This window comes from Strix uralensis, chromosome 4, assembly GCF_047716275.1.
Source record: "Strix uralensis isolate ZFMK-TIS-50842 chromosome 4, bStrUra1, whole genome shotgun sequence".
NCBI classification, from domain to species: domain Eukaryota; kingdom Metazoa; phylum Chordata; class Aves; order Strigiformes; family Strigidae; genus Strix; species Strix uralensis.
In genome coordinates, this window is record NC_133975.1 from 125,813,870 (window position 1) to 125,839,240 (window position 25,371).

The following is a 25,371-nucleotide window of genomic DNA, read 5'->3' on the forward strand; positions in this document are numbered from 1 at the left end:
AAAATAACCACATCCTGATTAAAGTCGGGCTCATCCGTTTTCTTAAAGAGTAGTGTGTGTTTTGGGATAAAATGAAAGATAACATGCTTGTTCCTGTTATTAATGGCATTTTTGTTCAAGCCAAGATTTAATCCAAACAATGATATTTTATTTTTATTTTTTTAACAAGCGCTGGAGAAGGAAAGGGTACACAGCATTAATGAGCTACACAAGAGACAGATATTTTCAGACATTAAAAATAACGTTTTGGCTCTTTTTCTGATGTCTTCAGTTTCTACGAAGTTGGATTCTTTCCTTTCTGCTCCCTTCTCAGATTCCTAATGTTTTCTTGGACATGTAGGAAATCATGGTGTTAATTCTGCCAGAATTAACAGTAAGTCTTCTGGTTAGGGACATGAAGATCACTCTTCTCTGGTGTCTACAAAGCCAGGGAAGGGATGTCCTTTTGAGAAGCAATCCAGGCCATTTTGAATCAGATCACTATTTTTAAACCCATTCAGCGGGAGGTGTGTTAGCCTCAGAATAAATTTTTGGCAGCAGCCATTGAACTGTAAGCTGAAAATGCAGCAAATATGTAGCTCTATGCAGAAACTTTTATGAGAAATTGGAGGTGAAATTAATCACTGATGCATGTGTATTCTTGTTATCTGAAGTTAATCACAAAGGTATGTCACATTTTACTTTTTTCTCAGCTTCTGAGTTTTGGGTTTTTCCCTTTCTGGCTCAAAGTTGAGGCTGTTGTACTTTAATGAAATACTTTGAGGTTTTAAAAGAAATATAATTTCAAATATTATCTAGATTTAACTTCAAGCATGGAAGATAATGGAAGTGAAATAAACCATTGGACTCAAATTGGTTGGGTTTCTTTTCTGGTGCTGCTGATGAATTGAAAACAAATTATTTATTCAGCTCAGTTTTTTTTAGTTCCTGAATGGCATTTTCTTTGGAAGTTCCACAAGTGCAATAAATAATACATGCTTAGTTGGTATTGGTTTTATCTGAAATCTTACAAGGGAATTGATGATATCCATGTGGTCTATATTTTTCATGTAAGTAAATAGTGTGAATTGCCCTGTGTTCTTTTTCAGCACATGTGGTATTGAAGGGGAGGAGGAGAATGGAAGAAAGGTTCATTGCTTCAGCTCTGACAATAACTGAGTGCATTAAGCATTGTAGACACTTGCACAGAAAATTAGTAGCCTGGATGGAAATTACCCTGTACTGCATAGAAATTCAGGGTTTAAGCAGACTGCCTTTAAGTAACAGACAGGAGAGTAGCCACTGTGGGCTGCTCTATGGATAGCAAAGGAGGAAAATTGACCGTTCCTTTCAAAACAGACAGTGCAAGAAATAATAAAGTCAGACCCATCTTCAGCAATATGGCACCTTCTGCTCTATTGAATTTCACAGTCTCAGCTCCTGCTGTGGCACTCTGAATCTGTAGGTGGAGATCTTCAAAGCTCTATGGTTCTTGAGTGATACGTAAATAAATAGGAAGTTTCTTGATCTGCATGGCTGGAGACTGGCAGTGACTATGGTGAGAACAGGAAAACCCCTCCAGGCACTTTGAATGTCTTAATACCTTGGCTCTTGAGAGGAAAATATTCATATAACTAAACACAAAGACAAGGAACGGGTGTCTTCTCTGTAGACCCCTGTTCTCTGTCTGAGAAAGCAGAGGCTCTGACAGAAAGATCATGCAGTCCTAGAATTCATTACACAGAGTAGACTTGAAGTGATTTTTACCTGTCTAAGCTGTGCAAGACCTGCAGTGATGTGGTACATATAGGACTGGTGTTAGTGCTTATAAGTGGCTTAGGAAAATGGGATGGGACTCCAAAAGCTCCCTGAACAGTTTTGAGAACTGCAGAAAGCATCTAACCAATAGAGCTTTGTCTCCTTGCTGCATAGCTGATTATCAAAAGGAAGACTGGGAGGTAATTTGATTAGTGTGCAAAATACTTGCTCAGGGAGAACATACCAGGTTGCCAAAGAGATCTTTAGTCTAATGGAAACAGGCATAACAATACTGATTGTGAGAGCTGAGGCCGGATGATGCAGATAGAAAATGAGACTTTGAAGTTTTTATTAAAGGGGTTAATGATCACTGGCACAAACTGCCAAGCATGGTCACAAGTTGCCCACCTTTGTAGAGCATCCGTGTTTAGCCTACATGTGCTGCTGGGCTAAATGCTGAGTCAGGGAGAGGGAAATCCTGTCACCTGCATTAGTGAATCAGGCCAAGTGTGGTCCCTGCTGGCCTTGTGTTCCGAGCTCTGAAACTGGGTACTCGGCAGTGGGACAACTGGAGAGGACTGGCCTGAGGCAGGCGTAGTGCTGGCAGCTGTTTTGCTGGCTTCAATTCTGCCACTGCCCAGACCTTCTTACTTGAATGCCTCAGAAACGTTCCAGTCAGGAGAACTGACCTCTCCATCTCTATTTAATCTGTATCCCACTTTAAAAAAAAAAAAAATCCAAAACAAAAAAACCTGAAAAAAACCCATAAACAACAAAGTATTTAAACTCTATTCTCAACAATAATTACTCCTAATTATTTAACACTTCTAGTTCTAGACTCTTAAAGAATTGTAATCAATTGAGACTTTACAGTCAGCAAAGTTGTATTAAAGCATGTATCCTCATTTTAATAACCAGGAAACTGCCACAAGTATTTATTGTCTCACCACAGCAAAGTCCATGAACGCTCCCCTAACAGTTAACTGGTCAGTGGATATCCAAGTACTTTGCCAAATCTTGGGCTCAGTCAGTGGCAGAGTCAGAAGCCAAACTAAATCCTTATCATAAAAAACAAAAACCCCAGATCTATCTATTGAGCCAGGAGTTCCTCATTCTCACAGTGTGCTTTGAAATGGTACATGACCATGATCCAACTAGTATGTAAGCAAGGAGCTTCATTGGCTGTTGCCATCGTAGTCTTCAGCAGTGATACAGTATTATATCTTCTGCACAGAACTATGCTGCTCCCATTTTAACGCTTTATCTTTTGTTGTCCAGATGAGCACTATGCCAGGACTTCCAACAAGACCCTGTTTCTATGATATAGACTTGGACCCAGTGTCAGGAGAAGTAAATGGGCTCTTTTGAAAGGAATTATTAACTAGAGGTAGGTGCCTTCTTGAAGGCTTTCAATATTTGCTCTTTATTTATCATCTTGAGATAATGGAGTTAAGCCAATCTCCTATTATGCCATATGCTTCCAAATGACATTTGATTATAATTCAGCCTGAAAGTTGCCTGCAGTACTGTATAATAGTAATTAAATTTATTTTTCTTTTCAGCTCCCAGAAGAACACCTGATGAGTCATGTAAACGGAACTATGCCCTGACTTTTTTTTTAAAGTCAAAAGAAGATATGACTGAGAATATAGTGCAAGAAGTGACTGGAAGGAGGAGTGCTAAAGAATCAACCACTCTTAATCTGTAATAATTCTTAAACTGCTGTGTTCCAAGCTAGTTGACACTGAGCATATAAAGCATACTGCCTCTACAAACCTCCTGCTTCATGACTGTAGCTGAAGCAGAATACAGAAGCTTGGGTTTAGTGACCCCTTTTTGATTCAGTGACATAATTTTAATAATTAAAAATCCTAAAGCTGGAGCTGTTTGAAACAGTCTTGGGACTTAATTGTCTTAACCATAGTGTTTTTGTAGCATATATTATCTTCAAAAGTCTTGTACACTGCATATTCCTATTTGCCATACTGAATTCTGTATTCCACTTCTCACACTATGAGAGAAACCGCTGTGCTCCGAAGCTGCATCAATGTCATTTAAAAGAGGGAGCAAGGAGGAATCCCCTTTGCTTCTCATCTCTCTCCAGAAGTGCTTACCCTGGCTTCTGCTGTGAATTATTCCTGCAGGCACCGAAGCCACATCAAGTTGCCCTTTTAGAAAGGCCAGCTGTGACTGCAGTATTCTACTGTTAATGGAAATCAAACCTCTGGATATCAGATCTGTAAGGACTGGATCTCTGGCCCATAGCTGTGGCTTCTACTGAGTATGTATTTTGAACCATTTTATGCTTAACAATAAGTACAGTAACACTGTTGACGAGCCTTGTTTCCTAAAGTACCTTTTTGGTGAACAGAGACAACATGAGTAGTGATCAGGTCACTTGTAGCAGGTTCTGTCAGCAGGCCAGAAATCATTTTGTAACATAAAAATATTGTTGCTGCTGATTTTTTAACTACTACAAATAAACTGGTAGATACTTCAAGTGCTTTTGGGGTTTTAATGTATGCACTGAGATTATTGAAGTAGAACTTATTTCTGTGATTAACTGTACACAGCAATCCTTGTATTGACAAGTAGGAGTGATTATTGCAGTAATAAGTTGCCTGCAATGCACCACACCACTGTGTGTGTGTTTAATCTTGTTTCCTTTCCTAGATGATGTGTGTCATCGATAGGAAATAAACTACCTGAATTATTCTGTGAATTTGAGATACTTGCAGTTGACAGCAAAAGATCTGAATTAAGACTTGCAAGGCCCATCTGCTTGCATCAGTACTGAATCTAAAAACATTCCGATTTTGGTGAGAACTGGGAGAATCAGGATGTAGGTGTGCAGCAATGTAAGGGTGCATCTGTAGTACACAGATACTGTTTATATATATATGTATGGGGAGAGAGATCTATATCTCTCAAGTTATGCAGGAGGGGAGAATAATTATATAAAAATTACCTGGTTGTCACAGAAGCAGACAGAACTGCTTAAATTGTCATAAGAGCATTTGAGATGCATTCACAGCCTCCTAAAATTTTCTTTTTGATGGTGTTCAGCCGAGGAGTTCCTGGCAGCTGGGTTTGCCGGTGCACAGGGAGGCCGCTTGGGGGGGTTCGGCAGGGCTGTTCCCCGGTGGCTGCCCCAGAGCCCGTGACTGCCTGGAAGCGTCTCTTCACCCGCAGCACCTCGGCCAAGCCTTCCCTTGAAGCAGGTTGCCAGAGCTGATGCTGCCAACTCTGCTGTCAGTTCCTACATTTAATCTTCCCTGCTACACTGCTTTCCTGCGAGTGCTCTGTGTTCCACCTTCATTTTCTGCTTATGAAAGATGGGATAAGTGCAAATTTATGCTAAGATTAGCCTCCTTTTAGTTTAGCATGAGATCATAGACATGTGCTTGAGAGAGACGGTTCAAGAGGTTGCTAGTCCACCTCCCGCAGTGAGGCAAAGCAGCGGCTCAGGCAACTGTTAAGGGTTTGCTGCGCACGGCAGGACTGCTGGCAACAAAGCACAAGGGCCAAAAACTAGCCCCTGGCATCTCTAGAGGGTAGTGGGGAATGCTTTTCTACTTGCGCTTTCAACCTGTTGGGTTGTGAGCTCTCCAGTGTCCCAGCTCTAAGTCTTGCAGGGCTGGTACATAAATAGGTTGGTTTTTCTCAACTCTCTCCTTTGCAACTACGTACGCCAGCTAGTTCTTGCCCTATCAAATAGGACACAAAGGACACTTAATTTCTTCTAACTAAATAGTGGAAGGTTATCTTCTCTTCCTGTTGCCTAGAGAAAAAACTAATTATGTACAAATTTGTTCTCCATGGGCTATTGGTGGGCCCAGAGCCCTTAGCTGGTGTTACGGCCATTCGTTCCCCCAGCTGTGCTGTAGTGAGAGTCCTGCATCACGTCATGGACGAAATAACGCAGATTGGGGCTTTGCCTGGTGCTACGGACAAAAGAGAAAGGGGAAAGAGGGGCTTGGCTGCCTTGCTGCACCTCACCAGCACTTCCATGTGGGCCCAGAAAGAAAACCAGAGCCTACAGCTGGGCTGGGATCTTCTTTCAAGCTTATCCATCTCCTGACCGGATCCTCTGCTTGCCACAGACCCCGTTACTTATTTCCCTTGCACCACAGCCTTGGGTGCAACCCTCTTCCCCTGGAGCACGGGAATAACTGAATTCCATGTGCTGGGATTGCTGAGCACCTGCCTCCATCACGCCACCCCCGAGGCAGCGTGCACGTTTGCCCTCCTCACATCAGCCATCCCCGTTCCCACTGGCCCCTTCCCTCCCTCCTGCTCCGACTGCAGCCAGGGAAAATCCCCTGGCGCTGAGGGGCCTTGCTTGGCTCCGGTGCAGAAGTGGATGGTAATTAGAACCCACCGCGCAGCCTGGGGAGAGAAGCTGTTTCCAAACGGTTGTTACCCTGAGTGAATGCGAGCAAACACATCTCAGGGGAGCTTTTGAAAAGGCAATTCCTTGTTGCTTGATTCCGTTTCTGCCCCCCTGGCTGACATTTCAGCCCAACAAACCTATTTTGTACCTTTTTTTCCATGAAGAAGCTAAGGAGGGGGACGCCATGTGTATTTTTCTAAGGCTGGCCTAGCTGGAAGCCACTCGCAGGTTCAAAGTGTGCTGCTTCCCCTGGTTTCTTATGTGCACACGTGCTGTGAAGTAGTTAAAGTCCTTAAAATGTTTGTGGGCGTCAGTCAGCTCCCCGTGGAGATGAATGGGGACATTCAGGCATCTCGAACTGTAGTTCCGTGTAGTTCATCAGCTGCACTTGGTAGTCCTTTTTCCGGAGGCCCTCCCATCAATCATAACAGCTGGAGATTTGATTTTTTTTAAGTCAGATCTCAGCTGCTTTGGAGAAAAAAGGCTCCTATGAGAGAGGCGCTTTCTGGCATTTTGGGCATGCATTAGTTGAAACCCAAGAACTGGCTGTCCTTACCCCCACCTCTGAAGGTGTAGCTCCTCCAGCAACCCAAAGTGTGTGCTTAAAGCTGCCAAGGTTTCAGGTGGGACAAGAAAAACAGCTGCCGAGCGAAAACAAGAGTGAGACCCCCTTCCTTCCCCCACAGCCAGGCAAAGGCTGGGTCCGCAAATGCCAGCGGCCCCCTCCTCCGGGGGGTGTGTCCGCTCTCTCAGAGCGCATCTTGCTGCCCTCGCGATCCAAACTGAAAACCACAGCTCGGTCCTTAGGAAGAGCTTGGCCTTGAGTGTTTGCCGTGGGGTTTGGGTGTCTGCTGCCACCCTGCACCACCCGGGAGGGGCAGAAAGGTCACCCTGCAAGAGGGACAGGGGTCCTGCCCACCTCCGAGGCAGGAGGGGAGGGATGCTGCCCAGCAGCAGGGAGAGATGCCGCCGTGCAAAGCAGGGTGCTACCCCGCAAGAAGAGGGGGTGCTATCCCATAAGAGGGAGGGGCTACCTTGCCAAAGAAAGGGGCGCTGGCTCTCCCGGCGGAGGAGGGATGCTGCCCCCCGTGCGCACCCGGCCCGGGGTCCCGGACCCTTCTCCCCCTCCACCGGCTGCCGCCCCGGGGCCGGGGGGCGGGCCGGGGGGTGGTGGCGGCGGGGGGCGGGGGGCTGCCGGCAGCGCCCGCCCCGCCGGCCCGGGGGGGCGCGGCTGCGGCGGGAGGCGGTGGCAGCGCAGCCGCGCGGAGCGGCGCGGAGCGGCGCGGAGGAGCAGGGGCCGGGCCGCAGGTGAGGGCGCGGGGCAGCGCGGCGGGGGCGGCCCGCGGGGGAGGCGACACGCGGGGGGGTCCTGGGGCGGCCTCTGCGGCCGCGGTCGCTGCCCGAGGAGCCCCTCCATCCCCTCCGAGGGGTTCGGCTGGCGGGGGGTCCCCCTGACCGGGTCGGGGGAGGGACACACACACACACACGCACACGCGGGACTCGTGGGGGAGCGGCGGTGCCGGGCGGCTCCTGCTCCCGCTGGCGGCACCCACGGGCGCCCCGAAACTTGTGCGGCGGGGTGCGGGGTGCGGGATGCGCTCAGGGCACCGGCCGCTGCCGGCTCCGCGCTCTCACACGCGCCTCAGCTTAGCTCATCTTCCCCTTAAAAAATTAAAATGAAAAAAAAAGAATTAAAAAAACCCCAACAAATCTGATCCGCGGGGGAGCGCGCCCCGCCAGAGCCCCCGTTTTAACCATCTGACTACGTAAAAGCAGAGTACAAAATACTGTGTAAAGAATTGCCTGGAGTCGCTGAGGCAGTCCCAGAGAAGTTGGGCTGTTTGCGGTGACACGTTTTTGCGTCTTTATATCCAAAACTGTTCTGATGATGTTTTGAGGTAGCGCTTTTTTTTTTTTTTTTTCCAAAGGGTGACATATATCTTACAATATCATATATTTGATGAACACATGCGATGTTAATTGGGGTTGCCATGGAAGGCATGCACGTAGTATAAATAAGCTCCCTTCTTGCCATGTGATTTCGCTTTTGTATTCCACAAGCCTCCTTTTTGTATTCTGTGTTTTTGCATACTGTCATATGGTGCATTAAAGATAAAAATATCTGCTGTCTCAGGGTGTAATTTCCCTAGCTGGAACTATGAGTGCATATGGAGCAGTGGGGAAAAGACCGTAGGAGAAGAAAATATATGCGTGTGCATGCGTAATATATATATGCCATAATATGGGCAGTTTAAAAAAAAAGTCCCCTTTTAATACACAAAATAGCAAAACCAGTATTTTCTGTGGCAGAACATCACTGGAGCGACATCTTGGTGGCCTTATTTTGCTTTTGGATATTGATTCTAATTAGTGGAAAAAACTGCTATGGTGCATCCAGAGGTAGAACTGCTTTTCCAGCCCTGGTCTGCCTCCCAAAATGAAATATATTTTTAAAAAAACTTTTTAATACTTAAAAAAAAAAAAAACTATTTCTCTACAGGTCTTATCATTTGTTTGTTGTGTTACAGATAAAAGATGGAAGCATCGTCCACGCTTCGCAGCAGACCTCACATAACCTGCGGGGAATAACTGAAGCAGAAAGCAAAGCTGAGACAAAGCAGCATCTGACCTTCTCACTGGGGGGCAGAGAACAGCCACTGGCTGCTGCTGGTTTTACTGGTGCTTCAATCAAGCTCCCTGTGCAATGTGGAATTGCAGATAGCTCAGAAAGTGCAAGTTCTTTCCAGGTCCATGGGGTGAATAAAAATTATTAACTCTTGGCTTGATTTGTCATCCTTTCGGGGAAAAAAAAAGGTAATGTCAGACTGGCAATTAAATAGTCGTGCTGTTAGACCGAGCGCAACTTGAAGTGGGTTGTCCCGGAGGTGAGAGTGACTCTGGCCAGCAAAGCCAAGGAGAAGCCTGTTTAACTTCATGTCTACCCGGGATTCCTTGGAGAGGTGATAAAGTGAGTAATCAGACAAAGTGGGAGTTATAAAGCAGATGCGATAGCTTCAGCAGAACTTCTCTTCACTGCCACATCCGCTCATTAAAGAGCAACTAATGTTATTTTGAAAACAATTTGAGGAAAAAAATGTGCTTTGAGCATCTCTGCAGTTTTTGTGTCTGATCAAGAAAATTGGTAATATAACACAAACAAAGGAGAGGAGTGAATGTGGTGAAGGCAGCTAAGGAAATTCAAATGGAGAACCCAAAAGAGGTAGAGACTCACAGCACAGGGGCAACGTGCTCCCCGTCAGAGGAACAGGCCGAAAAGCCCTCCATGCTCTGTTTTAAGAAGCGGAAGAAGCCCTGCAAGAAGGGGCTGACCGTGAAGGATGTGTGCGAAGGAGCCTCGGAGGAGAAAAGCCAATGCGTCAGCACTGACCAAGGGGAGACGAAAGTTTCTAATCAGCCACAATCCTCCAAAGGAGCCTGGGCAGCCATCAAAAACCTTGCAAGACCTCGGAGAAGGCAGAAATCTTCCTCGCGGAAGAAGGTGCCCTCCGATTCCCAAGTGCAGCTGGAGGTGGATGCTGAGGAGGGCTGTGCTCAAGGCTTCCCGAAGAAACGGGCAAGCTCTGGGGTGAAGATGCCCTGTGTGCGGTTCTCCAGAGGCAAGAAAAAACCCAGCCCCTCTGAAGCAGTGGAGGAGTCGGAGGGCAGTGTTCAAGCAAACGAAGTGATGGGCATTTTAAATAAAGCTAGTGAAGAGCTGGAGGATTTGGCCCCAACAGACAAGTCTGAATCCTTCAGCCCGATTTCCGCAGAGGAGGACCAGGATACAGCAAAAGAAAGTGCCGACTCTGTTGGGAAGAGTGAGCCCTTGGCAGAGCCCACACCTGACGCAGAGGAACATACGGAGTGCACCACTCAGTCAGAGATAACTGATTCAGAGACAGTTCATGAAACAACCCAGGAAAAAGTGCAGGAGGGGAGCCTACCCCAAACCACAGTCCATGCAGAAGGCGGGGAAGTTGCTCCTGAAGTGCCCGTTTCCAAGGATCAACCTGACAGCACCCCTGAAACCACCGAGCTGCAGGAAATCCCCAATATCTGCAAAGAGCTGCCTGAAGGGGATCAACCAGAAGAGAGCATAAATCTTCCTGAGGAGTGCAAAGCTGAAGAGACTGTAATGGATTTCAGTCAGTCGGCATTTAAAGAGGATGCGGCGAGCGTGCAGGGCTGCTCCAACCATCAGGTGACATTAGAAGCAAACGCAGGCGCCGGCGTCAGCATCGTCATCACCGTCACCGAAGCTGAGGACTCTGACAACACCGACTCTGACCAGGCCTATGAGCCGTCCCCAGTTTTGCACCGAAATAAGCAAAAAGGGAATAAAAAATCAAGCGGGAGCTTTGATTTTGGTAAAAAAGAGGGCCCTGAGGCTTGTGCTGGTCCCCAGGTAGAGGAGAAAGGTCCGGGTGACCAGGGGCACAGAACTGGGGAGCAGTACGAATTGCTCCTCATAGAAACGGCGTCTTCCCTCGTGAAGGCGGCCATTCAGTCGTCCATAGAGCAGCTGGTCAACGAAATGGCCCTGGAACAGAACAAACACAACAGTTTTCTGTGATGGCAGTGATGCCCCCAAAACAAAGAGTACAGGGAGTGATGTAAAGCTCCATTTGGCCTGGGGGGCGTGTGGAGAGCTCGAAGGGCTCCCGGGGCCGAGGTGTAGTTAATTCTGCATGCCCATTCAGTTGTGTGTCTTTGTGAAACGGATCCTGGGACGTGGGGCAGACCCTGCTACGTACAACGTGTCCCCTGGGGCTGGGGCTTCAGAGAGTGACATCACCCGCAGCTGCGGAAAAATGAAGGTGTTGCAGCGACTGTATTTTCATTTATCGACATCTTTATGTCAAGGTCACGTTTCTGCCGTCATCCATGCCGGGTTTCCCTGCTGTTCATGCTGTAGATCTGTATGTATCGTGCATTTAGCAAAAGGTCCCGAGAGGCGGCGAGCATCCGACCCGCTGCTGGGCTGGATTCGGGGCACGTCGGAGGCGGCTGGAGGTTTGCCCTGGGGTTCAGTGGAAATGAGGGAGGGTGCAGTGACTGCAATGTTAACACGACGACATCAATGCCAGACAGGCTCAGGCCGTTGTTTAGTATTGCAAACAGGTACTTGCTACGTACAGATGCCAGAAACCGTGGTCACCCCTGCTGTCGCGTCACAGGAAGCCGGATGGTTGCAGTGAGCGATGTTTTCCATTGGGCCTCTCCCGCTGTCACAAGCAGCCTGTGCATTTCCAGACAAGTTAAAGCACAGCATCAGCCGCTCTCCTTGCTGACCCGGGGCTGTGCAAATGCCAACGGGCAAAATTCCCAGCGGCGTCAAGGCACAGGCTGGGCAGGAACGTGCCTGCTGCAGGCAGCCCTTCTCCTTCTTTCACCTTCCTCCATCCCAGTCACGATATCGTGGTGAAGCTGTCCTCGGATGCAGCATATTTTTTATATATGGCATGCGATATAAATAGCAGTGAGCTGCATGCGTGTTAGCAGTCAACTATTGCCTCGGTGTTGCCATAGTTTGGGTAGCTGCGATGTGCTGCGGGCGCTGGAATTGCTTTGATTTGGTGTGAGAGCTGCTGGCGTCCCTGGGCGCTGGCGGCAGCCTGTCCCGCTCAGCTCCCCCCTCGCTGCAACGCCTGCCTGGCTTCAGCGAGCCCGGGCATCCCGTGGGAGATTGTGCATTACGCCCAGCTCGCTCACTGCCAGGCTCTGGCTGGCTCCGGCACGCCACGTAGCTTGCTCGGAAACATGCAGGGAAATGCTGGAGCAATCTTACCAAAGTCCTCAGGGAAAAAATTTAGACATGAGGGCCGGGGGATGTGGCTGTAAAATGCCCAGACAGGCCAATCGCCATCAAAACCCCCGAGCTGCCCTGCTCCGAGGGAGTTTGCACCAGCGTGGCGTGTGTGTAAAGCATCGCCTCTAACTGCCAGCCCTCCAGAGAAAGGGGCCTTTTAATAATTTGGGATGGCATCTGCGTGGCTGGGATTTACGTACAGCTGCAGGCAAGTCAGCCTGTTCTTCTGAGAAAATTCTCCTGCGTATTTCTCAGCCGATACAGAAATAGCAGCCTCGCTTGGCAGTTGCTCACTGACCATAGGCGGTACACTGAGATTTCCCTTCCCAGTGTAGGATTTGGATTCCTGTTGAGATACAAGGGCTGTAAACTCTCCTAGTACCTGGTGCGCAACCACATTTTAAACTTTGATAAAGCATCTCCATCGTTACGAGAGGACTGTGAGCACTGAGTGTCACAGCTTATTTCTGTGCAAGTAAAACTTAAGAAAAATCAGAATGTTAAAAAGAAGTGTCTTCTTTTTCTGTGAATTTATTTAATAAGTTATCAGATATCGATAATACAGTGTGTACAATTTTAATGGCTTTGTACTTCATACTGGTCCTTCCAGGTATTTTGCCATAGCTTTGAAAGGGACTTTTTAAGGACTTTTATAGGTACCTTTGGAGCTGCTGTAGCACCCTGAGAAGGGCCATGCTGATGCTGGAGGTTGCTTATGGGATTACACCAGGCACCGTGGCAGGCCGGAGCCAAGCAAAGGGCTGGAGCATCTCTGTAGGGCCCCACTGGTGTCAGCTGCGGAGGAGGATGTCCAGGCTCTAGTAAAGAAACACAGAATGACCCTGCAGGGCCAGGCTGTCATCTTCTGTTAGCTTGCTAAGCAGTTTTGGGGGGATTTCATCTATTTCAGTATTTGCCTTTAGGTGAAACACATCTTCAAAAGAGGAGGAGAATGGCAGAAATGTTTTGGTCCAGCCCGGCCCCTGCGACTGTTGCTCCACGTCCAGGGTTGTGTTTGCATCCTTTCTGTAGCTGCTTTTCCTTCTGTTATAGCTGTACATATAACTGACAATTATTTCATTAAAGTTGAACGTACCTGTTGTTTTCTGGCCTTGTGATTGAGTAGGCAGCTATGGAGAGATTTTATACATGAAAGGATAAACTCACGGTGCTGCTCTGTGTGTCTGGCTTTTTCAGGGAGCTGTATGGTGAGCAGAATGAAATCGTAAAGTTGGTAGCAGACCTGAATTCTTTGGCGGTTTGCTCCTTCTGTGCTCTTTTTATAAGGTTTCCTTTCAGTTGCTGGCCAGTCATTTCCACCGCAGAGTCCTGACTGCCCAGGGACTGCTATAAGATATTTGTGAAGGATCACAAGTCTCCAGTGGGTGTGAAAAGCCATCCTGCTGCCCGACAGTTAAATTCCATATCGGATGCCCGAGGCAGCCAGAGGAAAATATTTGAGGCTCTGCAGATGGACAAGGGTCAAACCTCGCTGTGCGTGGAGTGGCACGGCTCTTGCCGAGCCCACGCAGGAGGTTTGGTTTTCTCTGCGAGCCGCTGGTGCATGCTTTCTGCTCCCAAGGCTCGGGGTTGCTATTTCCAGGCACACGGTCCTGGTGACAGGGTCCGAGGTGAGGCTGGCACCTCGGGAAGAGGAGCAGCAAGTTTGGTGCTTCGGCACTTTCTGTAAATGCTCAAATGGGCCCCACATCCTAATATTTTTTTTTTGGCATAACATCTTTCATGTAATTTCTCAAGGCACTTTCTAACACACAGGAAATATGGAAAAAAAAAGTTATACGTTTTTAATAGTATTAATACTATTTATTCTTTCAGGTTTACAGAAGAAAATACAGACTCATAGCAGCCGCTAATGACTTAATTAAGACCCTCTACTCCTTCATTATGATTAGAGAGTTGAACATTAATACAGTATTTATTCTTTTGGAGAAGGATTGATAAATTTGTTATTGTGAAGGAGTACCAGCCAGGAAACCCGTGAGGACGTGACTGCCTGGCTGTGCCAGAGCACTCAAGGGTGACCTGTCTTTAGCACCGCATTCCTCACCAACACCTGAAATGAACCGGAATAATACATTATCGTGGTTTCTTATAGCCCTGTTCAGATTGCTTTTGGGCCACCTGGCTCCTTATCCAGGAGTTTGTTGCTTGCTGCCCCTCTGAATTATGGAAGTGGTTGCTTTGCAGCAGCATCTTAACGAATTATTTGGTTCTTCTGCTCACCCCATGGCCTGTACTGCTGCTTTTCTCCCAGATGTTTCCAGCGCTTCTCTCAGCAGGGACAGTTCAGCTTTATACTCAACAAGTCCCCTATCTCTGCTTTGCCATGTCATTTTGAATATTGTCATTTCACACAGCTTCTTCATATTAGCAGCAAAGAATAGAGCATTTAAATAATATAACTCATGCCCAGGAATGCTTCCAGGGGGATAAAAAGCTTTTCTGTTATGTCAGCACTGAGCCCAGCAGAAAACAAGTGTATGCGCTAAAAAGTTCCTTCTGGAAGTTGCTGGTAGACAATGATGGCACAAACAAATATTGCATTTTCTTTTCTGCTGTGGGAGACCAGAAGTGTATTAGAAATGCGCAGGCTGCTTAGGGCCAGATCTCCAGCTGTTGAAGGTCACTGCAGCTCCATACACTTCAAAGGACCAAATCTACAACAGCCAGGAATCTAGTGTTTGAATTTAAGGTGCTGTCCCTGCATAAATGATGGACATTTTCATATGTGTGCCTACGTATAAAAATTAAAATCCACAAGCTTTTTCACAAATGCATATAAGAAATTAAGTAAACTCGTGAAATATACAGGAATCCTATTCTGTGCTTGGAATTGGCGGATGGATGGATGGATGGATGGATGGATGGATGGATGGATGGAATCCATACCCTGCTTGCTGATGGACCCACACGTTAGGTGCAGTGAAGCCCTAATACTGTCTATCCTACAGACACAGGGTTTCAACACGAGTAACTCAAAACAATTAAATGCTCCAAGAGAACAGATTGATTTAAATAATTTGCTTTAATATTATTTTACAGCCGCAGTTTTATTTCACAGAGAAGTAGTTGTTGTTAGCTCTTGTTCAGTGGTATTAATATAATGAGATACTTTCATTTGCAACCGGATAAAATCTTTACATTAAATGTGATTTTTTAAAAAAAAAATAATCGGAGGATGTTATTTCTTATACAGTTATTTAAGCAACAATATAAGTTAACAGTTTTTTAGGAGGCACAACTTTCACATTTCTTTCTTTTTTGCAGAGAATTGTGAAGAGCACAGTGCTTCTGTGCTAAATAACGGGATTTTTCTGCAGTGGGGTAAAAGTCCATTTAGCTAGAAAGTGGATTTCAGCTAAAATACTCAAACCCAGCATTTTAAAATAGGTTTGTTACATAAAAACTGACAAACATGCTGGATACAAAAGGAAGGGAGACGTTAGGAAAACACGTTTTGCAATTCAGATTGCTAAGATGAAAGCATCATCTGCAGCTAGAGCTGACTGGCAGTCACACCATCGGTCCTTGAGTTAGACCTAGCAGAGATCATCCTTTCAAACCTCTTTAATCTGGAAGAGGAGACACCTCCCTGTCAAGGTGGGTGCCCCAGCAGGGTCCCTTCTGCAGATACCAGTGTCCTTGCAGGTGCCACCCTTCCAGCGCCACGTCCTTACCGGTGCAAGGACACACTGAGCATCACTTTGCTGTTGTCCCAGAGAACAAATTGTAATCTTGAGACGGATGTCGTCTCTGCACTCTAACAAGTCATTCGTGTCACGCTTGCTCTCCCTGTTTGCCATTTTAATGAAGACACGAGGCTGAGGTGCCGATGCGTCAAGGCTCAGTGCCGTGACAGCTCCGTGTGATGTGAGACTGGTGAGATGGCAGCTGGGTGGGAAGCGCAAGTACTCCGACCTCCTACGGCGCTTCGGAGCATCCCCACCGGGGAGGAGGAGCGATGCATCCCCTTGCTCCTGACAGCAGCCTCAGCCACTTGCTTTCTGCCTGCCAAAAGCTCCCCCAGACTGCCGCTGCACAAAGGCGTCGGGCGTTGTCGTTGCAGCGCGGGCGGACGCTGCACGGCGCTTCGTCGCAGCCCAGACAGCCTGCAACTGAATTTGCATTTAGTTAGCTAGCTGGAGCAAGGCAGGGAAGGCCGAAGCGTGGAAAGCCTCTCGGCCTGGATCTCCCTGAAGCTTGTTGAGCAGCTGCAAGCCTGCGGGCACGACGCAGCGGGCTGGGGGACCGGCTGGCTCGCCAGTGCAGGGCCGGCAGGCGTGTGCAACAGGCACAACAGGAATGCACACCTGCACCCTGCTCATTAAAGCAATGAGTAAGCGGCTCATAGCCACACCGCCGGGATAAACAGAGGCTGGTAGGGGATGCTCGGCTCCTAATGACAGGCTTTGGAGCCTGCTCTGCTGGGTCTGGCGTTGCTGCGGGGTGGCAGAGGCGACCGCTGCCCCAGCGGGTCCCTCCCGGGATGGCTGCGGGGACGCTGAGCATCAGCATCCACCCCCGCCATGGCAGCGCTTTCGGCCGGAGCTTGGCAGGGCTACAAGCCCAGCGCTGGCACTGGCCCCACGGAGGCCTGGCTCGACGGGTGGCACCACGCTTCTGCCTACTGTGAGGTTTCTTCCCCTGCATCACCCCCGATGGCTCGCGGCCCTGGGTTCCCTGTCCTGCTGCCTATAGCTGGCTTTACATCCTACAACCAGTGGGTTGCAAATCCAGCACCAGGAGGGAGAGAGGGCTTTACACAATGTTTTCTTACGCCGTTTCTCCCAGTAACAGGAGGGTGAACATGAACTAAAATTTGCCCGACTGCCACTGGAAGCCTTTAGCAGCATCACCCTATGCATCTCAGGAGGGTAAAGCCACACGTGGGCTGCCCATACTGCCCAAGGCCCTGCAGAGCTTCCCAGGGGCATCTCAGCTCAGGTGAAAACCAACCTAATTCAGCAGACCAGGTTTTGAGCTTTGCTGCGCCTTTGTTCTGAGGGCACAGCGTCTGGTTTAGCATAGTTAGTGGAAAGACTTCCTCTCTTAGGCTGCTTTTGAAGTTGTGTCATTACTTTTTCTTAATGAAACATGCAAATCCAGTAAATGCTGCGATTGCGTCTCGGGGAATTCAGTCCTGACACAGCTCCTGTTGTAAATATCTAACTGGAATGTAATTTAGGGCAGATTCATCCTCATTACCTATTTCCTCTTGATTTCTTATTGCTCAGAATATGTTTTCCTAGTGCTGGACTGCTGGAAAGCCCACTCGGTCCTTTTTGGTATACCATGGCAAGAGGGGGAAAGAAAAGGCTGGAGTTTATTGAACAGTGAAGCTGAAGATGATTGCAGTGGTATGGCAAGAACTGCTGTTGGCAGAGTGTCATGGGAGGGCTTTGACAAGCCAAGAACAAACCTCTCGCCTTGGCCACTGATAGCTCATGGTCCCATTTAATGATGCTGAATTGCATCTGCTGAGATCACTTTTCACTGCACTTCTGAAGGCTTCGCTTACATGGGATTTATACCTTCTGCCTCCAAAATAGTAGAAAACTACTCAGTATCAGCATTACACTCTTTCTGGAAAGCTCGTGATAGCTGCATTTCAGGGTTTTAACTGCAGTGCTCACTGCTTCAGGTTTACCTCCTGACAGCAAATTTCTTTTCCCTTTTTAACCTTCGCAGCATGCACAAATGTCCCAAACCCCTCTGGTGAGGGGTGTTGCACCCACGGACAGTCTGTCAGCCCTTCTGCACCCCCTGTATGCTGCTGCCACTTGATTTTGCAGTGATTTGACAGATGACATGCGAGCGAAGAGCCTGCCCGAATGGCTGGTGTAGCCAGATGGCTGGAGACACGTGTTGTAACCAGTCCGTGCAGAAGGTAAAATGAGCTGAAAGATTTTTTTATCCTGCGTGGAGATGGGGCAAGCATGACCCAGACATCAGCATCACCTCCTGGGCAGCCATGAGGCAAGTGCTGGCATCGCTCTCCCCCAGCCACCCAAAAATTCAAGGTGGAAGAGTTAAAACCCAAGCATCTGCAGGTGAATGTTTTGAGGGGATGGCTTACCTTTTAAGGACGACTTGTGCAAGTAACAGGCATTGACGTCTTGCTCCTCTGGCATCAGTAATGCAGGAGAAGTTCAGCCTAACGCTTTCATTGCACAAGTGCTACCAAACAGCATCTCCAGCCAGCACTGCAGGTGGTGAAAAGCAAGTGTCTCAGTAAAATAACTAGACCCCATGCTGCAAGGGAGGGATAAATACCCTTTATTCCACACCCTTTACTGCACCCTAAGCAGCCCAAGAAACATGGCCCCTGCTGGACCCGGCCTGTTCAGCGTCAGAGCACTAAAAATATTTCAAAATACCTATCTCTAAATTGTTTAGCATGCTGTGGTCGTTGAGCCAGATAACCTACAGGCAGCATATTCAGGCCAGCACCCAGATACATGTGGAAGTGATGGCAGCCACTGCAGCACTTACTGGCATTTCAGAGGTTAACATGAGCTGGCTGAGGAGTCTGCTCACGCTACTGAACTTTGGCAAGGGTCTGAGCCCCAATCTTCCCATTTTTTCATAAAGCATGAGCTGCAGAGCCCCCAGACAAGGCACCTCAATGCCTGTGGTTTGTCGGCTCTGCACCCTTGACACTGGGATCCCTTCGCAGCACAGGGCAAAGCTCTGGGGATCCCCTGGAGCTTTTTGACTTCCAGCCTTCAAGTATCACCACCCTGGGGCTGTCTTTGTCTAAGCCCACGTGCATCTATCAACCAATCGCTGATATCTGGAAGGAATCACCAGTATCATTATTCTGCACACTGTGACAAATCCTGTTATGTTTTCACAAAAAAAAAAAAACAACACAAGAAATGAGTATTTGCCAAGCCCAGCTGTGCAAGTCAGGCAGATTTTCAAGCATGCACCAGCATAAAGGTTAAGCACTCAGTAATGCAAGTGTCTTCTACATGCAGGAAAAAAAATTCTTATGAGGTATCCAGGAGCAGCTGCTGCCCTGGCTTAGCAAACGTAATGGCCTTCTAAAATTATTTTCTATTCATAAGACTTAGAGAGAATGATGTTTTCAAGTTAACGTAACTCGGAGCTGACGACTTCTGTCTCGAGCTTTTTCTACTGCTTTAATTATAACAGCACTTTGTTTGCAGCAGAAAACTGCTGAAAATGCATTTCTTGTATTGCAAATGATGCAAAAAATGCCTTTTGCAGATGTTTGATGTCACAGATGTTCAGTACCGCAAAGCTTACCCTAAAACGGGGTGTGACGATAAAAAAAAATGCTTAGTTGTAACTTTTCAAAGACATACTGAAGATGTGCATGAACACAGCGCTGATTTCCGTATGATTTCAGCTTTACTGATGTATTTGTAGTCAGTTCAACGGAGTCACTCCTACAACACATACGCACATATAGCTGATTAGGACATTTAGATCTTTTCCCTGAGTTCATAGTTTTTATTCAAGCTCCCTTTTAATGGTCAAGAAGTGAACAAAACAAACTGAAGATGAGCAGCATGTCCCAGAGATGCCTTCGGCACTGTTGCTTGCTGTCCCCCCCTGCTGCCCCAACAGTGAGCTCTGTCACCACCGCCCAGTTGTCTTTGCAGAGACATCAAGGGCCATTTGACTTTCAATATCAATTAGTTCAGACATCTAGCAGAAGTTCCAAGCTGCTCACCTACTGACCAAATAGTCTGAAAACCCACTTTTAGTTCTTCTCTACAGCTATACCCAACCCAGCAGACACTCCTCTCTGTTCTTAAATCAAATGTAGGAACCCGGGTGAAGCAAGCAGCACCCGGAGAAGCCAGCCCACTCGGTGAAGTGTCACACACAAATAGGGAATGACTATAAAATACTACTTTTTTTTTTTTAACCATCATGTAGATATAGAGGTCAGTGGAAGCCGGAGGGCGTTTGCCCCAGTTATAAGCAGTCTGTGCCGGATGTGATTTAGCTGATGCTATTAGGCCGGCAGGGACGCAGAAGGCTCTCTTCTAGGAAATGCTCCCTCTGAATTGCTCCGTGCTCAGATGCAGCATTTGCAGGCCTGGATGTCAGCAGGGTTTTGTTTGTTTGCTTGTTTTAAAGAAAGGCTTTTTAAGCAGAGTTAAATGCATTCACGCCAGAGCAGCTTTAATGGGTACACACAGCGAGGAGCACTCAGTCTAGCAGACATGCACACACCAAACCGCAGCGTGCATTTTGTAACATCATCTGGGCAGGCTCAGAGGCTGTTTGTTTTTCCCCTTTGTCTTAAAACACAGTTTGGCAGCCCTCAGTGGCCAATCCATCCCCTGGAGTGTGCAGCTCCCTGCCCAGGAGAAGCAGCAGCCGCCCTTACAAAGACCTCAGATGGTCTTTTAATTCGGCAGCGATTTAATTGCAGCTCTTGCTCCAGGACAGTTTCAAAGAGAGCTCAAGGGTCCTGACTACAAAGAGCTTTGGAGCAGGCATTTTGACAATAAACTGTTCTCACCATTGTTCAGGCTCCCCCTTTCCGAAGGCAATGACTCAACTCCACCAGGACTGGCAGGGAGCCTCCAGCTTCTCAAAAACTGGGTAATGAGATTACGGGAGCAGCTCACAAGGCTTTTGCTCTTCACTGCAAAAGAAACCTCTGTGCTGTAAAAACTTTGTGCGCCTCTTTGGGGACTTCTCATTAAGAGCGTCTCTTGAGCGGTGGGTTGGAGACCATATGGTAGGAAGCCTGGAGTATCTCAGGTGAAAAACTAGAGGGACAAAATACAAATCCAAGAAGAACACGTACAGTTTTAAACCCCTCTTGGGTAAGTTACTACTCTTCAGGTATCAAGTAATGACAAATGAAAGGCAAAAAGTTGGCATTTTACCACTTTATGGTGGCTCCACAAGCAGAGAAGAAATAACACGTTATATGTTTGCTCTTAGCAAATATATAGATTGCAATATTTAAGAATGTATTTGCTCTAAGCTGTTTATAGAATCAGAAATAATTTTCACTGAGAAAATCCGTGTGTTGTACTTAATCCTGTAGACTTAGGTCATTCGTCCTTGCAGAGAAAATGGTCCAATAGTGGGACGTGGTCTTAGAGGGGCATCAAAACTTGTCTCGGCTCATGCAGTAGCGGTTTGCGAGGGAGGAGTAGGAATGAGGAAAAACACATGCAAACCCCTTGAGTCTAAAAGTAAATTTAAAAGATTGTACTGACAAGGACTCCAGGGCTTGTCAAAGTGAAGGTTACCACCCCTACATCAACGCCGCCAGCTCCCTCGAAAAGACCAGCCTGGTGGCTCCCGCATGTATTTATGCAGAGATTTATTAACTGCAGTTATACAACACGAACTTCAGGATTCATCTCCTTGAGATATTTATTTTAATTAAAAACAAACTGTTTGGGAAACACAATACATATTTCCCTCTACATTTCCCTCCATCTAGGTTCAGAAGAGCAATTCTACAGGATACAAACAGTCCTAGGCACTGCACAGTGTACTAGACGATGCTTAAACCTCACACCCAGCAATACAGTCTTAACTCTAGTAAAGCAGAGCAGGAGTAAGTTCACATTTACGAAAAATGTAACTGAGTTACATGGAGGCTTCCAAGAAGGACTTAGATGGGAATTAGCTTGAGTTTAAAAGTTAAGAGAAGTAAAAAAGCAAGTACACAAATTGAAGTATGCAGTTCTTCACAGTTATCTCAGAGGCGACGGGAATGGAGCTTGAAGAAAATCAGCTGCAGAGAGCAGCCGCTTACTAAGCGGAAAATGCCAAAATATCCAGAGTTTCAGCATCTAAAGAGTACACAGGGGGAGAACTACTCTACCAGGATTGTATCAACGCTTTCTTGGATGAGATCCGACTCCAGTATACATTCATCTAAGTGGTCTTGGGATAAGCTGGAGCTCTTCCCCACGCTCTCGCTGTCACAGTAAGGATGAAACCTGGGGGTCACGGGGCTCTCCAGCCGCTGGCAGCGGCCATATTTGTGCTGTTTCCCCCTATGTGTGTACATGTGTTCGAGCAGCTGGCTCTTCCGGAAAAACGTGCGGCCACAGATGGTGCAACTGATTTTTCTCTTTCTTGAGAAAGAAAAGTTACAGTTCAACTCCACCGGCTCACGGTCCTTGGAGATGAGGGAGAGCTGGCCGATCTGTAGAGGCTCCAGGTCGCTGCAGCCCGGATGCTCCAGCGGATGCTCATCCTCCTTGAGGAGGAAGGCTCCGAGCCGGTGGCCATCCCCAGCCTCCCTGTCCTCAGCCAGAGGCTGCACCTCCCCCAGGTCACTGCTCTCCAGGATGGAGGCCGGCACGCCGAACGGCAGCGAGCCCGAGACGTGGGTGTGCAAGTGCTGTCGCAGGCCCCCCCGGGAGTCAAACCGCTCCCCGCAGTAGTGACACAAGTGCACCTTGAGGCTGGCCTTAGCAAAGATGGAGCTGGCTACCTCTGGAGAAGGAGGGGTGCAGCTCTGGGACACCAGGGGCTCTGAGTCGCACCTCTCCTGCTTTATGGAGACAGAGAGCTTCGGACGCTCTTCTGCCGGCTTGGTGAGAGCAGGGGGCTGAGCAGAGGGGCGAGCGACCTGCTGGTCCAGGGAGCTGTCGTCCAGGCCAATGGCCAGAGAGAGCTGCAGCTGCGGGTGGTCACCCTGGGCAGCAGACCTGCTGCCCGCCTTGGGCAGACTCTCCTTCACTCCCAGGCGTTCCTTCACCGGTTTGTGCGCAGTCGAGATCTGGATCCCGTACAAGTTTGATGACTGGACCGGCTCTGGGGAGAACACTTGGTTCATCTCGATCGCGATGTGGGAGAGGTGGTCCGCGTGGAGAAAGCGGATGCCCTCCTCCAGTCGGCTCTGGCTGACGGTCTGCTTTGGTCCCTTCCCAGTGTACATGATATGCAACAAGTAACTAAATATGTCAGGCTGGATGTCTGTAGGCTGAATCTTTATGCATTCGCTGCAACAAGACAGATGATTAAGAACATACAGGGCTCCCAAATTACAGTTCTGATCCATTACCTGACCATTCATTTGTGCTGCCGTTTGCTGTTGGAGCGTGTGCGCTGCTGCCTGCCTCCCAGCTCAGGAGCAGTGCTCCCCGCCAAGACCTGCAGAAGTTTACACAGCAAAGTGCCTGAGCGTGTATTTATCCCTGTGATTATAAGGACCGTGCGCACAGCCGCAGCCAGGGACGGCAAGAGTGGCAGCTCCCGGTCACCCCGTCACTCGCACGCACGGCACCACAGCGATGCCACACAAGCTGCACATCACCGGTGTGTGCCACTCCGATAATACGAGGCAAAGAATATTTGTGTGTTTAAGTAATATAAATTCAGCTGTCGCTACTGCGTAATCTTTATGAGCTTTGCACTTAAGTGTCAGTCAACAACACCTATTGGAAAGGAAGTTAACTGATCTTCTCACTTCCAGCCGAAGGGCTACGTGGCCGATGGCCAGCGATTATCTTGCAGAGGTTCTGGGGGCCACGACCCTCAAAGAGGAAAGGGAATGGAGAAGGGTTTAATCGATTACAAGCAGCAAGCTCCAGGTCAGAGGCGAGATTAGACCTTGGCACCGCCGTCGTTATACCTGCAGAACCGCTTCTGGCCCAGCCGGGTGAAGCATCTGAACAGCAGCTTGAAATGAACCCATTATCTCAGTCTCGGCCCTTATCTGCAAGGGGCTGAAGCGCAGAGCTGTGATAAGGCTACGGCTTCTCGATTGCTTCAAGCCCATGGATCCTGCCAGAAGGGACAGTCCCACCCAGCAAGCTTGCCTACAAGTTAGTGCAAAGCAATGGACACGCTGTGTGTGGGCAGGAGGTACCTGGGTATCCCTAGACTGCAAATCTGGGAGGGTCTCACTGCAGGAGGACTGTGGTACTTACAGGTTTATTTTCTCTGGTTACACAAATGTCTCATCTCCAAAATGCGGGGCCTGATGTTGGCGTACGCTGACTAAGAGGGTGGTTTTAAAGGACAGCACATTCTGGACTAGGAATGTTTAAGAGCCAAGGCATGTGCTGGGTTAGGAAAATAATCCCAGGCCATCTGACATCCCCACTTACGCTCTTTTAGACTTTAATACCTTTAGAAAGGGGAAGAAGCAGAAAGTTGAGCCGAGCGGTTAAAAGGTAGGAGAGCTGTGTGTCCTTACCTCGTCTGATGAATAAATATCATCTTAAAATAGTTTGAAAAAGCAGCGAGCACCGCTCTGTGGGCTTTGAAGTAAACATCTCCAATGGCAACTGTGCAGTCACACAGAAAACCAAACTCCCGCTGCATGTTCAGCTGCTGGAGGAGGAGGACGCTGTGGCCGGTCGTATCCATGGCGTGTGCCTGAGAGCAAGGGAACGAGATGTTCAGCATGTTCAGGAGGAAATCCCCCAGCTCCCGAAGGCTCAGAGGTGGGTTTCTCACCACGGACACAAGCCCGGCACGGAGCAGGGCCTCGCAGGGCCTCTTCCCTCCTCCAGACGGTCCCTGCACCCCGAGTTAATAATTTCTCCTACCGAGACCACCCAAACCCACGTTCAATGAGCTCAAAATCTATCCGGGACTTTTCGCTGTGCCAGCTACACGCAGAGCCGTTTCTGCTACAAATCAACTACTCCCCGTGGGGTAAAGCACTAACTTTAAACCTCGCTCGCGTTTTGGCTCAGCCCTCGGCTCGTGTTTTCTCCCGCCCCGCGCTCGCCACCGCTCCGCGCACAGAGGGAGCCCTGTGCCACCCAACAAAGCCCCCGTTGTGCCGGCCCGCCCCGCCCCGCCAGCGGCCCCTTTGCAAATAAATGCTGATATTTGCTATTGTTTCAGCTGAAAATTATTGCGCGGGGAATGGGGGGGGGGGGGGAGCAGCAGTGGGAGGCGGTGAGCGCAGCCTCCCCTGGAAGCATAACCAGCGCCCTCCCCTCCCCTCCCCTCCCCTCCCCTCCCCTCCCGGCTCAGCCCGGCCCCCCGCGGCTCCCCCGCGCCCGCGCAGCCGCTTACCCCCGCGGAAGCGCAGCGCTGAGCGCGGCTCGGCACCGCCCGCCCCCGCTGCCAGCCCGGCGGATGGGGTGGGCGCTGCCCCCCCCGCGCTTCCTGCCGCCGCCGGTGGGGGCCGAGGCGGACGGAGCTAAACTAAACTGAGCTGGGCTGAGCTGAGCCGGGCTGGGCTGGGCTGAGCGCGCTGCCTCCCCCCCTTGGCCTGAAAGAAGGGAGCGCGGCCCCTGCGCGGTTGCTGCGCGGCTGCTGCGCGGCCCGGCGTTGAGGTGGGCGCTGCGCTGCGCGCCCGCAGCCCCCGAGGGAGGGACCGCGTTCAGCCCCGGGTGGGATTTTTGCGGGGGGTTGTTTTCCTCTGGGCTGCCGGAGAGCTCACCCCGGGCTGGCGGGCTTTGCTTCTTCAGTTGCCCCGTGGCAGCGTCAT

The 25,371-nt window shown here is 48.8% G+C and overlaps 3 protein-coding genes and 1 long non-coding RNA gene across 6 annotated transcripts in view; 3 read left to right on the plus strand and 1 right to left on the minus strand.

Moving 5' to 3' along the window:
• Positions 1–4,237, plus strand: part of MTHFD1 (methylenetetrahydrofolate dehydrogenase, cyclohydrolase and formyltetrahydrofolate synthetase 1) — a 43,292-nt gene extending 39,055 nt beyond the window's left edge. The window contains exons 27-28 of the mRNA XM_074869035.1: positions 3,016–3,124; positions 3,300–4,237. Of these exons, the coding sequence (XP_074725136.1) occupies positions 3,016–3,105 (90 nt within the window). The 3' untranslated portion in view covers positions 3,106–3,124; positions 3,300–4,237. The remainder of the gene's footprint in view (positions 1–3,015; positions 3,125–3,299) is intronic.
• Positions 4,238–7,387: 3,150 nt separating this feature from the next.
• LOC141943533 (uncharacterized) lies at positions 7,388–8,910 on the plus strand. The gene is made up of 2 exons (XR_012628989.1): positions 7,388–7,438; positions 8,659–8,910. It is a non-coding gene; the product is annotated as an uncharacterized LOC141943533 (long non-coding RNA).
• A 154-nt stretch (positions 8,911–9,064) lies between these two features.
• Positions 9,065–11,145, plus strand: AKAP5 (A-kinase anchoring protein 5). The gene is made up of 2 exons (XM_074864975.1): positions 9,065–9,090; positions 9,293–11,145. Exons 1-2 carry the CDS (start codon positions 9,065–9,067, stop codon positions 10,701–10,703), a joined length of 1,437 nt encoding a protein of 478 aa, XP_074721076.1. The 3' UTR covers positions 10,704–11,145.
• Positions 11,146–21,265: 10,120 nt separating this feature from the next.
• ZBTB25 (zinc finger and BTB domain containing 25) lies at positions 21,266–25,073 on the minus strand. 3 transcript variants are annotated; one of them, XM_074869039.1, is made up of 3 exons: positions 24,954–25,073; positions 24,121–24,302; positions 21,266–22,921 (listed from the first exon to the last, which is right to left on the minus strand). In XM_074869039.1, the coding sequence occupies exons 2-3, from the start codon at positions 24,291–24,293 to the stop codon at positions 21,784–21,786; spliced, it is 1,311 nt and encodes a 436-aa protein (XP_074725140.1). In that variant the 5' UTR covers positions 24,294–24,302; positions 24,954–25,073; the 3' UTR covers positions 21,266–21,783. The 3 variants fall into 3 exon arrangements, with proteins under 3 accessions (XP_074725140.1, XP_074725138.1, XP_074725137.1); XM_074869037.1 differs by lacking the exon at positions 24,954–25,073 and adding an exon at positions 24,384–24,713; XM_074869036.1 differs by lacking the exon at positions 24,954–25,073 and having other exon boundaries at positions 24,121–24,713.
• Positions 25,074–25,371: the final 298 nt, after the last annotated feature.

What these genes read in the sequence shown, in the direction of transcription:
- AKAP5 (XM_074864975.1), top strand. Translation starts at nt 9,065, where the DNA reads ATGTCTACCCGGGATTCCTTGGAGAG. An exon ending in ACCCGGGATTCCTTGGAGAG is followed by an intron (nt 9,091 to 9,292) that starts GTGATAAAGTGA and finishes ACACAAACAAAG; the next exon opens with GAGAGGAGTGAATGTGGTGA.
- ZBTB25 (XM_074869036.1), bottom strand. Translation starts at nt 24,332, where the DNA reads ATGCTGAACATCTCGTTCCCTTGCTCTCAGGCACACGCCATGGATACG. An exon ending in ATATTTATTCATCAGACGAG is followed by an intron (nt 22,922 to 24,120) that starts GTAAGGACACAC and finishes GTCTTGTTGCAG; the next exon opens with CGAATGCATAAAGATTCAGC.